The sequence below is a fragment of the Caretta caretta genome, chromosome 18, assembly GCF_965140235.1.
Source record: "Caretta caretta isolate rCarCar2 chromosome 18, rCarCar1.hap1, whole genome shotgun sequence".
Lineage (NCBI taxonomy): Eukaryota > Metazoa > Chordata > Testudines > Cheloniidae > Caretta > Caretta caretta.
The window spans coordinates 13,029,915-13,044,233 of NC_134223.1; the positions used below are offsets into that span (position 1 = coordinate 13,029,915).

A 14,319-nucleotide genomic window follows, 5' to 3' on the forward strand; every position below is an offset into this window, starting at 1 on the left:
GCGCACAAGCAGGAGTGCTTCGATTGGCTACTCGGCGACGGAAGTGGACATGGGTCCGTTGCCTAGCGATGTCCCCCTTTCCGGAAGTGGGTGGGGTTGGATCTCCCTGCCGCCCTGGAGCCTGAGGGATGGGTATGGAGTGAGGGAGCACCCCCGCCCGCCCCGCACGTCCTGAGGTGAGGCCGGTCCGAGCCTCCAGGGGAAGGGATGCGTGTGAGTAAGGGGCTGGGGGCTTGTGGGGTTAGGCTGGCCCAGGGGCTCGGAAGGGTTAGGGGCGGGGCTGCCGCTTTCGTTGTGGGGGCGGGTTAGCTGAGGGGTGTGAGTCAGGGGCTGTTTGTGGAGTCAGGGTGCATAGGCGCTGAGGCTTGTGAGTAGGGCTGTTTGTGGGGTCAGGGTGCACAGAGGCCCTGAGGAATACAGGAAGCTGGGAATGGGGTTAGCTGGGTGGTGGTCATCACTTGTCACTCCAAAACAGTAGTCAAGATGTGGTTTATCACTTAACTGTGAGTAAAGGGCTGGTGCTTATGTCTTGAGTGCTAGGGGTAGGGGGTGTGTCTGTGGGAGGGTTACAAGTAAAAGGCTAGGGTAAACTTGTGGGTCTTGTGGAGGTGTGGGGGGTAGGGCAGCCCAAAGGTACATGGGGACTAAGGGTGAGTGGTATGAGTGAAGTTTGTGGAGGGTAGTAAGTAGGAAAATAGGGACAGTCATAGTGGTGGTATTCGCAAAAAGAAGAGGAGTACTTGTGGTACATTAGAGACTAACCAATTTATTTGAGCATAAGCTTTCGTGAGCTATAGCTCACTTCAGTGGTGGTATTGGCTTTTACTGTTTTCAGTATAGTTGTGGTTATTTGGTGGTGTTTGCTATTTCTTTACCAGTTAGTGAAAAGGGGGTGGGTGGGAGCTAGATAAAAATGTATATGCTCACACCCATTTGGAGGGGGTCAGTTTTCTTTTCCCCCCTAATATTTAAAGCCCCCTTCTCCCTCTCCAAAACCAAAATACTCTCCTCCCCCCCCATTACTTTTAGTGTTTAATAACTTTCTAGCTGGTGCCTGGGATATTTTTCGGTTTCTTGTCAAGTATATCACAAAGGGCTATTGACCTCAGTTCAAAATTGACCTCTGGTTTTGGGCCTAAACTATATTTCAATCAACAAGTTATCCAAGAACGCAAGTGTTTTTTCATAACCCAGATAACTTCTCTAAATAATCTCCACTTCTCTAACAAGAAGTGGAGGTTTGATTTGGAACACCACAAGTTTTTAAGGTTGATAGTTGTAATAATGTTGTGTGGAAGCCTCAGGCATCCAAGCCTAGGCTTTCTCTAGTTTATCTAATTTCCAAAAGAATATGTAAAGAATGCATTCCATTTCATAATGTAGGGACTAAGGATTTTAGTAATTGCTTCTTGGTTTCAGTCATGTTTCCATTTTGATGTGCTGTGGCTGTTCAACTTCTTTACTCTATTGACAACTTTAAGGGAAAAGTTATCCCATAGAGCCACCTGTTCCTGCCCAGCCTACCAAATCCGCTACTGCTAGGATCTCAAAATATTTTTATTTGGGTATTCTCAGGCAAGACGATGCAGATCACAGGTAGTTCATGGGTCATCTCTTAAGAAACATTTCTAGGGCACGTTGGTCTTTATTGTAGTATAGAGTCCTTGGTTGCCAGGACACCTTTTAAATTCAGGTGGTACATATCTGGATATCAGTAAAATGTGTTCTGTCTTATAGGTCTGCACTTTCCATATAAAGATTTAAAATGGCTTCAAGAGGAGCAATAGAGACCAGTAAACTAAAACAGAACTTGGAAGAGCAATTGGACAGGTTAATGCAGCAGCTGCAAGACCTGGAGGAGTGCAGGTATGGAAAGGCAGGGTCTCCCTTTTAAATGTAAATATTTTTCCGGCAACAGCTGGCAGAAGAAATTGCTGCACCTTTCAGTATTCCTGTCACAGTTCTTTGAGGCTTTGTTTTTAAATCAGCCTAAGGATGCTTGGATTAAGCAGTGCAGGACAAATTCAATGAACTTTTTCTACTCTTTCCATGTTTAAGAATGGCCCCTACAGGAAAAAACAGAGTTCAGGAAAACTTGTTGCAGGTTTCTTGGAGATTTGAAATTCTTAGGTGGAGTGTGACACTGTACTACTTTTGTGAACAATGGAATCATCACCTGTTCACAGAATTCAAAATTCATTCTTCACTATCTTAAAAAAAAGAAAAAGCTATTCTTGATTTTGTCCCTATTTTTCATTATAGTTATTTTGTTTTTGTATGTAGCTTGGAAAACACAATCAAATGGAAAGGAGTACTTGTGGCACCTTAGAGACTAACCAATTTATTTGAGCATGAGCTTTCGTGAGCTACAGCTCACTTCATCCGATGAAGTGAGCTGTAGCTCACGAAAGCTCATGCTCAAATAAATTGGTTAGTCTCTAAGGTGCCACAAGTACTCCTTTTCTTTTTGCGAATACAGACTAACACGGCTGTTACTCTGAAAACAATCAAATGGATCAGTGATGTCCTTGAATATTAACTCTTAAGGGATTAATAAAAAACAGAGATGGAAAACACTTTTAGCCCACCTCCATGCCACTGCAGAAATGTTCTCTACAGTGAATTTTCTGATGTCTTTGTCCAATCTAGTTTTAAATGTTCCTCGCAACAGGGCTTTACCACTTTCTTTCAGGACTCATTCAACAAAGTAATAGAGTTCACTGTCAGAAGGTTCCTTATGGTAAAATTTTCCTTTTCTTCATTTCATCCCATTGCTCTTAATGTAATATTCCATTCTATCACTCTAAGCAGTTGCCTCCCACCTTTGCGTTTACAACCTTTATATAGCTATAGATGGCGAGCTTGTCTATCCTCCCTTAACTATTGCTTAGTCAACCTACACATAGTATTTGTTCTTTCCTCATCAGTGAATTATCCCAACCCCCGACGCATTTTTGTTCCTCTTCTCAAATTTGTCAGTGACTTTCTGGTAATGAGGCACCCAGAATTGCATGCAGTACTTTAGATTTCAGAGTAACAGCCGTGTTAGTCTGTATTTGCAAAAAGAAAAGGAGTACTTGTGGCACCTTAGAGACTAACCAATTTATTTGAGCATGAGCTTTCGTGAGCTACAGCTCACTTCATCGGATGCATACTGTGGAAACTGCAGAAGACATTATATGCACAGAGTATTTTAGATGTGGTCTCTGCAGAATTCTATAGAGTGGGACTACCCTGCTCCATACTACTGTATTTTTAACAAAGCTGCACAAAATTCTAAGCCTTCTGGTAATCTATAGGCCATTTCCACATAGGTATCCAAGGTCAGAACTTGGTCCTGAATTTCCAGCTTGGCAGGAGATAGAAACCTGCCAAGCCAATGTACTTTTCACCTGAGGCAGTACAATAGAATCTCAAAGATACGAACACCAGAGTTATGGACTTACCAGTCAACCAGACACCCTCTGGAACCTGAAGTAATCAGGTAGCAGCGGAGCCACGCGCACACAAATACTTTACTCCTTTGGGGCTTCAGCCCGGCCGTGGGGGGATGTAGGGCTGCAGCTACAGGGTGAGGGGGGTCAGGGCTTCTGACTCTCAGGAGCACCGGTGCTCAGGTCTTCAGCACTGTGGCTCTGTTCCCAGCTTCAGCCCTGTGCAGGGCACTGGTCTCAACCTCAGCGCTCCCCGTGTAGCTAAAGCCCTGAGGTCCAGCGCCCCCCACCCCCAGGCTGAAATCGGGAACTGAGCTGTGGGGCTGAAGCCTGGAGACCCAGCACTTCCCACCCCCAACCCTCCACGGCTCCAGCCCCTCCCCAGTGGCTGAGGTCCATAACGTCTAGTTCAGAGTTACAGACGTTTCAGAGTTATGGACAACCTCCACCCCGAGGTGTTCTTAATTCTGAGGTTCTACTGTATGTTTCAAGTTGCTCCTCTAGTGCCTCCTTGGGCCACTCAAGAAATGATACCGACTGGCCATAGGCCTTGAGGAAGTGTTCAGCCCTCTTGAGCCACAGAGAAGGTTACTGTAACACAGAGTATGAGAAGAGGAAGTAAGAGTATAGATAATGGGGCAAACTTTGGGTTCAGGAGTACAACTCTTTTGGGAAAGGGAAATAATTAGTAGTATCATTCTCTGGAGTCCTCAGCTAAGATTATGGCCCGTTGCGTTAGGCATTGGGACTCACTATGTATATGTGCTTCTCCAAACAGCTTATAATCTAAATCGACAAATGGTGGGAGAAAGGAACAATTATTATTAAGAAAGTATGATTGTAAACAAGCTACTTCTTTAAGGAAGCTATTTCATGTTCATGACTGAGCTTTAGGTATGTTTTAAAAAAGTAGTTCCCATTGGAACTGCACAAATGTTCCCTCATCGTACCAAGGTTCAAAGCCTCAGCTCCGTCCTTAACATGGCTAGCTATGGGCGTGGGGACCTTTACTCCACACATAGGTATTACTTTACTTTTATTTTTAATTTTACCTTGTATTACCTCATCTAGCACAATATTAAGGTTAAAAAATATGTGTTTCTGGGTTTAATCCTGTGAGTTGATGTGGCTTGTTGAATTTCCTTTAGAGAGGAACTGGATGCAGATGAATATGAAGAAACCAAAAAAGAAACTCTAGAACAGTTAAATGAGTTCAATGACTCACTGAAGAAGATCATGTCTGGAAATATGACTTTGATAGATGAACTCAGTGGGATGCAGCTGGTAAGGACGATTCATACTTGGAAGTCTCCTCTGTGGTATCTTTCTAAAGATAGCATATGTTATACCTATAGTTTGTGAAAAAGAAGGTGAAAATACATACGGGGGTGTGTGTGTGTAAGTATGTGTATGTATGTGTGTACATGATTTACACCTTTGTATTTGTCTGTTCTACACACACATACATACATATGAATATTCCACATTAATCGAGTATATGTTGATTTAATCTGTAATCTTTTAAAGTAAAGCTATATTTAAGAATCAGGGTAATTAAACATGTAGAAATAGGGTTGTGTATCTCCAGGGCAGGGCTTAAATATAGCGGACACCTTACTAAGTGGAGTCTGATATGAAAGATGGTGGGGGAGACCCCACCAACTAGGTTTAGGGCAACACGTTGTGAGACGTTCCTACCCCATCTGCTGGGTGGCATAGCAAGGCTCCAGAGGACCCTGGTGCAAGAATAGATTAGAGACCCCTTTCTGATTCCAAAATCTGCCGTTCTCCAGCTCCCCCATAACGGTAGTCGAGCCTCTCCCCATCACCTAGCTCCCCCATCACCTAGCTCCTCTCCAGACCCCCGCAGTTCCTGCCTGGCTCCCTCACAGTCCCAATACAGAACCCTGTTCCCTAGCTCCTTTCTTCTCCTCCCGTCTAGCTATACCATAGTGCCAATCCAGCCCTCCTGTCTCAGTTTCTTATTAGCTTTAAATGATTTAAATGGAGTTTCAGGATGAGGGGGAGAAAAGAATTTCAAATTGAAATGCTAAGTTAGTTATTCAAATAAGATCAAAGTGTTACAGAAACAGAAGAGACACTTTTACTGTGCCTCCTAATCCCATAAGTGGAGTAGAATACGTAATAAAGCAAAAAAGCCCAAAAGTTAAGGAGGAATGTTTACAAAGGGTAGTGTTTGTTCCCATCCCCAGTATATGGTTTGGAAATTTAAGGATCTGAACTAGACGAAGAACAATTCTGAAAAAGAAAAAGGTGTTTTTTAAATGGAAAATTTTTCTTATGTTCGCTCCCCCCACGATTGTTACAGCCTCTGGTCAAGAGTATCATCACCCTTGGTTTCTTTTGCCTGAGACCTGCTTTCTGTCCCTAATGCAGTACTAGGTGTAAATACCTTGGGTATCCCGAGCGGCGGTAATTCGGCACCTAAATTTTCTAAAGAAAATTCGGCTAGGATGCAAGTCAGAGGGAAGGGGCTTGCCCACCTCCAGCTTGGCAGTCTGGACCCTTCTAATCTTTAACAGAATGGCAGTCCTGTCTCCACTACCCCAGAGCCATCATTCTCCTTCATGCCCCACTTCCCTGGTGTGTCCTGCCACAACCCTGTGCTGCACTTCCTGTTCCCCTTTGCCCACCAACGGCACCTGATGCTCTGCTCCCTAAGCTCTTCCAGCCGCTATAGCCCTGGCCCACACCACTGCTCTGCCAGCCTCCTCACCTATGACCTGGACCCTGCTCCCCTCATTATCCCCCAGCCTCCCATTGGGTTTGCCTCACATCAGCTCCTCTCACACTCCATTCCTGGCCACCCCCACCTGCCTGTCTCCAGGCATAGGTGCCCTGGCCCGTCAACATAATTAAACCACCCGCAATGAGCATCGGTAGCTATGTCGGCAGGAGAAGCTCTCCTGCCGACATAGCGCTGTGCACACTACCACTTGTGCCGGCAAAACGTATGTTGCTCGTGGGTATGTGTTTTTTACACATACCCTGAGTGACACAAGTTTTGCCGACATAAGTGATAGTGTAGACATGGCCTTGAGTGTCTCTTACCAACTGAGGCAGAGGGTGCTGTTCAGCATTTGTGAATCTGGTGTAATGTGGTTGTATTTCATGATGTTTGCTATTGGGTGTACTCATTCTTTTAGCTTGTTCTTTTTCTTGCAGGCTATACAAGCAGCCATCAGCCAGGCTTTTAAAACTCCAGAAGTCATTAGAATGTTTGCAAAGAAACAGCCAGGGCAGTTACGGACAAGGTTGGCAGAGGTAAAGATTCCTGTAGACAGAATCTAACTCTAATAGATTTATTTCAACTGGCCTGATTTTTGTCCTTCCAGTCTCCACAAATTAAGGGTCAGTGTGAATTTTGTGGTGACAGAGAATCTTCTTATGCCTGTCAGAATCTGGTCAGCTTCAAATAGCTATCTCACTGTTGGGCATGGGGGCTGAAAATGTTACTTGTGTTCATTCCTTCCCCCCTCATTTTCCTAGTACAGACCAAAAAATCTGGTAACCAATAGTAAACTGAGCACCAGAAATACTTCCATTATCACAAATATAAATTCATAAGAAGAGCCATGATCCTGGAACTCAGGTTGAGAGACTGGCTGGCACACTAGCCTTTCATCTCCAGAGATTTGGATTCCAATTCTGGATAGGATACAAGTGAAATGTAGTGTGGTGGCCTTATCCTAGTGGATGTTGGTCCTCAGAATATTACCACACAACTGGACATAAATAGCAACCTCTGTTCAAAACTGGTCCAAGATTGAAATAGCCAAACATGCTGAAGTTAGGATTAAAAGGCACTTGCAGAGCTGGGGGTGGGTGTTTCACAGCTCTTTACCATACCATGGGTGCCTCTGTTAGGCCCTCGCTTTCACAATTGTCATATTCATTCACAGGATTATTTTAAAAGGAATCTAAATGTAGGCTGTAAGGGTGGTTAGGTTGTTCATTTTCTGCTAGTTTCATGTGAAATTTTTCACATTTGAAAAAAATATTCTTTCTTGTTCAGATGGACCGAGATCTGATGGTTGGGAAACTGGGACGGGACCTATACACGCAGCAGAAGGGGGAAATCCTAACTGCCCTCAGGAAGCTTGGAGAGAAGGTAACGATCTGAGCATTGATATCTGTCATTCATTGAGCTATGATTATGATGGTCTCTTCTGACCTTAAAGTCTATGAGAAAGGAATTGAAGTTCTTTCTTGCTAAACACTTGTTTTGTTTTTGTGTGCATTTAAATATGTGTGGAGAGAATGCAGTTATATTATGTAATACAAAAACAAGCCTCATGGCAGAAGCATCCCTATGGCTACATCTACCCGAAAAGCTAGGGGATGTCCGTCCCCTGCTTGTGCACACATATTTGCACTAGCTCTCATTGAGCTAGCAAGAGCATAAATAGCTATGTGGCTGCCGTGGCAGTGGAAGCATAGTTGAGCTGTGCCGAATGCAAACCCTCCTGAGACCCAGCTGTGCCTCTATTGCCTATGCTACTGTGGCTGTATTGCGCTTTATACTTGCGCGAGCTTGGTGAGAGCAGGGGAATCAGACTCCTAACTCATAGTTTAGATATAACCTACATCTCGGTGGCACTCAGCCTCCCTGAAGAGTATGCTATGGATAGAGTAGAGAACAATACTGAGCATTTGTATAAACCCTTTCATGGATGGCTGATCACAACCTTAATTTAAAGTGGACTCACTGATTGTCGTCTGAGTGAATGACATATAACTCACATCGATTTGTACCTGCTTAAAACAAGCTGCACTACTACTCATTGCCTAATGAACCACCCAGCCATGGAAAGAAAATATCAAAGGCTTACAATAATACAGTGTCTTACTTCCCCCCTGAAAGGTAGGTATTATCCGCACTATGCAGGTGAGTAAACTGAATTAGGGACCCTAAGTGACATGCTACATGTATGGAATTACTGGGAATAGAACCCAGGAATCCTGACTCTTAATTCTTGTCTCTAACCACTAGAGGGATGAGGGGAACAGTTATATTTTCCTATTGCCAGTCTGTGAAGGAAATGGTCCCCATGTGTGTTAGCTTTAAAAAGGAAACAGTTTCCATTGAGGAAGGTCCTGTTTTTGTGATGTCAGATTCACATTCGCTTTCCAGTGTCTTGGCGCTGCTGAGTTACTTGAATAATATTTCATTAGTTGTTTTCTTTTGATAGTGCCTGGGGTTTGGATATTTCGTGTGGAAGACATGACTTGTATTTTATGCTCTTGTGTCCCAGTTATGGTATTAATTTTAATCAATACCTTCTTCCAAAAGATTTTTATTCCTGGACTTTCCCAAAAGATGCTGATGCTTAAAATGGCTTGGAAGAAATAACTGCAAAAAGTTACTTAAGATATTAAATCATTAAGAGACTACTTGGATAGACTTAGTTAATTGTAGTTTAAATCGAAGACTTTTTTTAAGCTGCCAAAGTCTGAGTTCAAGTATCAGTGTTTCTCTTGTGAGAGTTAATAACATCACTAACTACTAAAGCAAGGCAAGGAGCTGCACTCTTTACAGTATTTTCGATATTGCGCCCCATCTACACTGTAAATACAAGTCTAGCACATTAATTTGAACCATTAATGCAGTTGTGTACACAAAGTTGTGAGAAAAGCTGCACAGTCCTTTGTTAGCTTTTTTGTGTGTACATCTACCACACTGCCTATCTGTGTTTATATGAATAGATTATAAGAGAACGTAATTAGCTGTCATTTACTATCTTAGACATTCCCAGTAGACAAGTGAGGTAGAACATTGTTCCAGATACAGAAACTGGGAGGGAGAAACCAGTTATGTACTAAGTACTGATAGGGAAGCTCTCTGTGTATATTGCATAATGACAAGTTTCAGAGTAACAGCCGTGTTAGTCTGTATTCGCAAAAAGAAAAGGAGTACTTGTGGCGCCTTAGAGACTAACCAATTTATTTGAGCATGAGCTTTCGTGAGCTACAGCTCACTTCATCGGCTGCATACCGTGGAAACTGCAGAAGACATTATATACACACAGAGACCATGAAACAATCTGGATTTGTGCTGGAAACGGCCCACCTTGATTATCATACACATTGTGAAGAGAGTGGTCACTTTGGATGGGCTATTACCAGCAGGAGAGTGAGTTTGTGTGGGGGGGGGGCGGAGGGTGAGAAAACCTGGATTTGTGCTGGAGATGGCCCAACTTGATGATCACTTTAGATAAGCTATTACCAGCAGGACAGTGGGGTGGGAGGAGGTATTGTTTCATGGTCTCTGTGTGTATATAATGTCTTCTGCAGTTTCCACGGTATGCATCCGATGAAGTGAGCTGTAGCTCACGAAAGCTCATGCTCAAATAAATTGGTTAGTCTCTAAGGTGCCACAAGTACTCCTTTTCTTTTTGTGTATATTGCGAAAGTGTTACTCCTGGGGGAATTCTGCGCCACTGTGCAATGCAGAATTTTGAAGAAATTAACATGTGCGCAGAATTTCCTTCTTCCACAGACATGGACTGCAGTGCTGCTGGCCGCCACTGGACCCAGCAGAGCACAGCTCTCACATAGAAGACGCTGCCAGGGGGAGGGAGAGGGAGCTAGAGGGTTCCTGGTAGCTGCAGTTCCCCACACTCCCTGGGGGAAGGAGAGGGCAGTGCAGGAAACTGTGCAAGCGTGGGACTGAGTATCAGACTGTTTCTCCCTCTGGATCCCTGGGTTCTGTGGGGGTAGGGGGCGGGTGTCTGGGCTGAGGGGGGACCATGGCTGGGCTCTGGTGGGGGGAGAGGGGGCAGGTGTCTGAGCTTTGGGGGTGGGGAGAGGTTGTGGGTATCTGGGCAAGGGGGGTGCCTGCAGCTGGGTTCTGAGGGAAGGGAGTGTGGGTATCTGGGCAAGGGGGGGCCCTGGGTCTGGGCTTGGGGTTGGAGGGGATGCAGGTATCTGGTCAAGGGGAGGCCTCGTGGCTGTGCTCTGGAGGGGGGAGGGGTTTAGGTGTATTGGCTCGGGGGGCGCCGCAGTTGGATTCGGAGAGAGGGGTTGTGGGTGTCTGGCCCTCCGGTCTGGCTCTGGGGAGGGAAGGGGGCAGAGAAACAGGACCTGGGTTGTCATAGGGGTTTCTTTAACTCTCTACTTCTGGAGGAATTTTTGTGTGTGTCTGTATTGTTACAGACATACTTGCTGACCGGTATTTTGAAATAAATTACCAAAATAATTGAAACTGGCGTGATTATGTAGTGCCATTTTGACAAATAAAATTTGCAGAATTTTGAAATATTGTGTGTAGAATTTTTAATTTTTTTGCCGCAGAATGCCCCCAGAATTAAAAGTGTGCTGAACATGTGGCTGATTTTCAAAGTGCTAGCCATATATTACCATGTTTTGTGTGGGCTCAAACCATGCTGAGTTGGCTCTAAGAGGCTAATTGGTTACAGTACTGATTTAAGTTACAGTGTAGACAGGACCTCTGATTTCATCAGGTCTTAAAGGAAACAACACAAACTTGAACTGGGATTTGGGTGGTTGAGGAAGGATGAAGGAGGACATGATTTTCAAATACTTTGGTTTGAAAGGCATTTATTTGTAATTTAAGTGTTTCCATCTAATCTGTTGTTAATTTAGGATGTCGTGTTGAAATGCATTTCAGTACATCTCTAAGTGTACAGCACTTTCCATGAGAGGCTGTGTGGCATAGTATATTGGACAGGAAGATAAGAGTCAGGAACTCTTGGGTTCTAATCCCAACTGGTACTCTGTATTTTGAGCATGATACTTCACCTGTATTTCTTATTTTTAAAATTAAGATTAACCTACCTCACAGAATTGTGAAGGTTAATTTGATATCTGTACAACACATTGAAGTGATAAAATGCTATGTAAGGGCTAAAGAGCATGAAGATCTGTTCCAATGAAAAGGTCCTCTAAAGCATTTGCATTGCAACAGGTTGCTAAATGAGTAATTATGCAGCAGAGCGAAGTTATGTAATTTATTTATAATTTTTCTCCAGTTTTCCAGTTACTTTACAGTGTTGACCTCCTTTACCTAATGGCTATAGTATATCTTATATTTTCAAGAACTAAAGCCTGGAAAGGAGTCTATAATGTTTAAAGGGAACTCATGCTCTCCATTATTCTGATATGTATTCAGTTCTTTCCTTCATCTAAATAATTATTTCACAAGTGTTCAATTTTTGCCATTGGTACAGGGCAGTAAACTAGCCTTATCAGTATGTTAGAGCTACGCTAGTTTTGTCTTTTGAAAGTTTTTTTTTTTTTTAAATAGGGTATTTCCAGAATAGCAGTTATCAGGTGCAAACTCGCACTCCATGAGTAGCCAGGACCTGGGAGTGCTTCAAAGACAGGGCACCCAAACATTGGGAAAGGAATCCTGTACAGTCCTTCTCTTCCAAGAGAATTGGGTCCTTGAAGATGGTGGGTGTGAGGTGACAAAACAGGCAGGAGGCTCAGGGCTCCTAAAGGAATGCAGCAGGCTTCACCCACAGGAATTTGCCATATTACCGACACCGACACTTTGGAAGGCTTGTATCAGGCACATCAATTTCTGTCTTGCTTTAATAATCAGAATACAGTCTTGATGGGTTCCTAAATAATAAGCTGATCTTACCTCTGAATTTCCCGGCTTTTCCAACTTTGTGATACTAATTCATTATTGTATATACATAAATGTCACTTGTCACAAAGCATTGGAGTGCCACACGATAAAAACCAAAATACATGTGCACGTGACCAGATGGTTCAGCACTGTAATGAAACGGACTGTCATCTCTAAGGCATTTGGCTTTAATATGGCCAAGGTGGGTAGTGGCTGAAAGCTGTTAGACTGTTCGTTGGCCTATGTGAAATAACTTTGGACTGGTATCCATTTCCTCATGGCTAAGTGTCCAGATTACAAAAGCATCATTGTGGCTCGCATCCTTGTTGACAGCCTCAGCACAAAGATGAAGGCTGGCCTCCTCTCCTAAAAGTAATCTCTGCAGTTTGGCATTGAGGTTCAATGATACAACTGGCTGAAGCTTGCAGCAATGGTGCTTTTGCTCTTCCTTTTCTGTTGATTGACAGCCCTGGAGACAAAAATTCTTTACCTGGCACCTTTCACCAGTGCTTAATTTGCATTTGCGCCAGTCAGATAATGCCATCACTTTAAAAGCATATCAGATTCACAGGTTCTATAGGCTGAAGTATTTCATATATACACAGATACATATCCTTACAAAGTGAAAAAAATTATGCAGTTAAGGTGTTCATTTCATATATACGTATATGGTTTTTTTGGTTCAGCTGACTCCAGATGATGAGACTTTCCTGTCAGCAAATGCAGGTGCAGCCCTCAGCCAGTTTGAGAGAGTCTCTAGTAACCTTGGTAAGTTTCTTCATACCCCTAATATCAAAGCTTCTCAGCATCCCTATGCACTAGTGGAAAGAAATGGCTACATGACTCGTGATCTAAAAGGGAAAAATCTGAACAAAAATATCCATGCCACTTAAAAATATATGTCCTAGTATAATGCTGGTAAAATTTGGATACACTGCTCTATGAAAAAATAAGTACTATGTGGAAGAAACCTAATGTGGACTAAACCATTAAGTGTCCCACATAATGGGGAGGCCTTGAGAGTTATGCCTAGTAAATAGGGACAACATTTTTAGGGTTAAACATGATTTCTGCTCAAATTTGTTGTCCTCTTCCAGCTCTCCTGAAAAAAAGCCTTTTCCCTTCTTGGCCCTGAGAGCTCTGCAGTTTCTTGCCATAGCAACAAACGGTACAGGGGTGAAACGCATCTTCTCCCACCACTGTCATAACCAGACCCCCTACCAAAGTGGCAAGACTGAACGTGCATTCAGTATGCAATTAATTTCACATATCAACACGTTCCAATATTAAATCTAGATTCTTCTGGGCCAGATTTCTGTCCAATTGCTTCTCAAACTGGGGAGATAGCAGTGCTTACTGTGAGCTTCTATTCTGTCTACTCCTTGTTGCCCCGTGCATGCTTCCAGTGAAGCAGGCGTAATTGTTGTGGGATAGCATGTGAAGGGCCAGGTCAGTGTGTGAACTTGCTGAACTTGAGGCCTTACCCTGGAATGCATCGTCTCATGGCTTAAAGGTCCTGGGAAGCTTGGATCTCGTTAGGTTTAGAAGGGGGTTAGAATTGGGTGGATGCCATCAGCCTTGCAGCTCCTTTCCTGGCCACAGTTTTTCAGGCATGCATGTAATATAGCTGAAGCCAGAACATGGCCCCATTTTTTGACAAGTTATACCTGAAATGTTTTTGTTTTCAAAATGTAGGTTTGACTTCTTGCCCCAAAAGTACTCTTGTGTTGTTTTGTCTGATTTAAGGTATCAAAAATGAACCCCTCCAAAACACAGTCCCTGCTAATAACTTACTGTTTCTCTAAACTGGGATGGTGGTGATGGGATAAAGACAATTTTTATTTCTGTTTTCCCTCCATAGGATCTGGAGACAAAGTCTTTGCTCTGGCCAGTGTTGAAGTAGAAAAATCAAAGCAATGAAGAGGTGTATGGGGCTAGAGTCTCTGCTGTTGTCAACAACATTGGACTTCTATCATATTGTAACTGGGTTTTTTGCTCATTTGATTTTTTTTGTAAACTGTTGTGGGGGAAGGAGGAAGGACTTCAATCTTAGTCAGAAGACAACGTAAAGTGAACAGTCTTAAAGTGCACTTTGGGACCTCAGTGTCTGTACCCCATAGCAATGTATGCTCGGAGGCTAAACACTAAGTGGTATTTCAAAAACACAAAATCAAACTGGCTATGATTGTCTTCTTTGAAAGGGATCAACTATTTTCCACTTTTCTGAATGTGTATTTCTCTATTAAAATATCCTCTTTTTCAGTGTGA

The 14,319-nt window shown here is 43.3% G+C and overlaps 1 protein-coding gene across 2 annotated transcripts; it reads left to right on the forward strand.

Annotated features, from left to right (window-relative positions):
* The first annotated feature begins 66 nt into the window (after positions 1-66).
* On the forward strand, positions 67-14,319 carry LZIC (leucine zipper and CTNNBIP1 domain containing). 2 transcript variants are annotated; one of them, XM_048824612.2, is made up of 7 exons: positions 67-213; positions 1,738-1,866; positions 4,583-4,718; positions 6,621-6,719; positions 7,471-7,566; positions 12,738-12,819; positions 13,913-14,319. In XM_048824612.2, exons 2-7 carry the CDS (start codon positions 1,766-1,768, stop codon positions 13,969-13,971), a joined length of 573 nt encoding a protein of 190 aa, XP_048680569.1. In that variant the 5' UTR covers positions 67-213; positions 1,738-1,765; the 3' UTR covers positions 13,972-14,319. The 2 variants fall into 2 exon arrangements, with proteins under 2 accessions (XP_048680569.1, XP_048680570.1); XM_048824613.2 differs by having other exon boundaries at positions 67-176.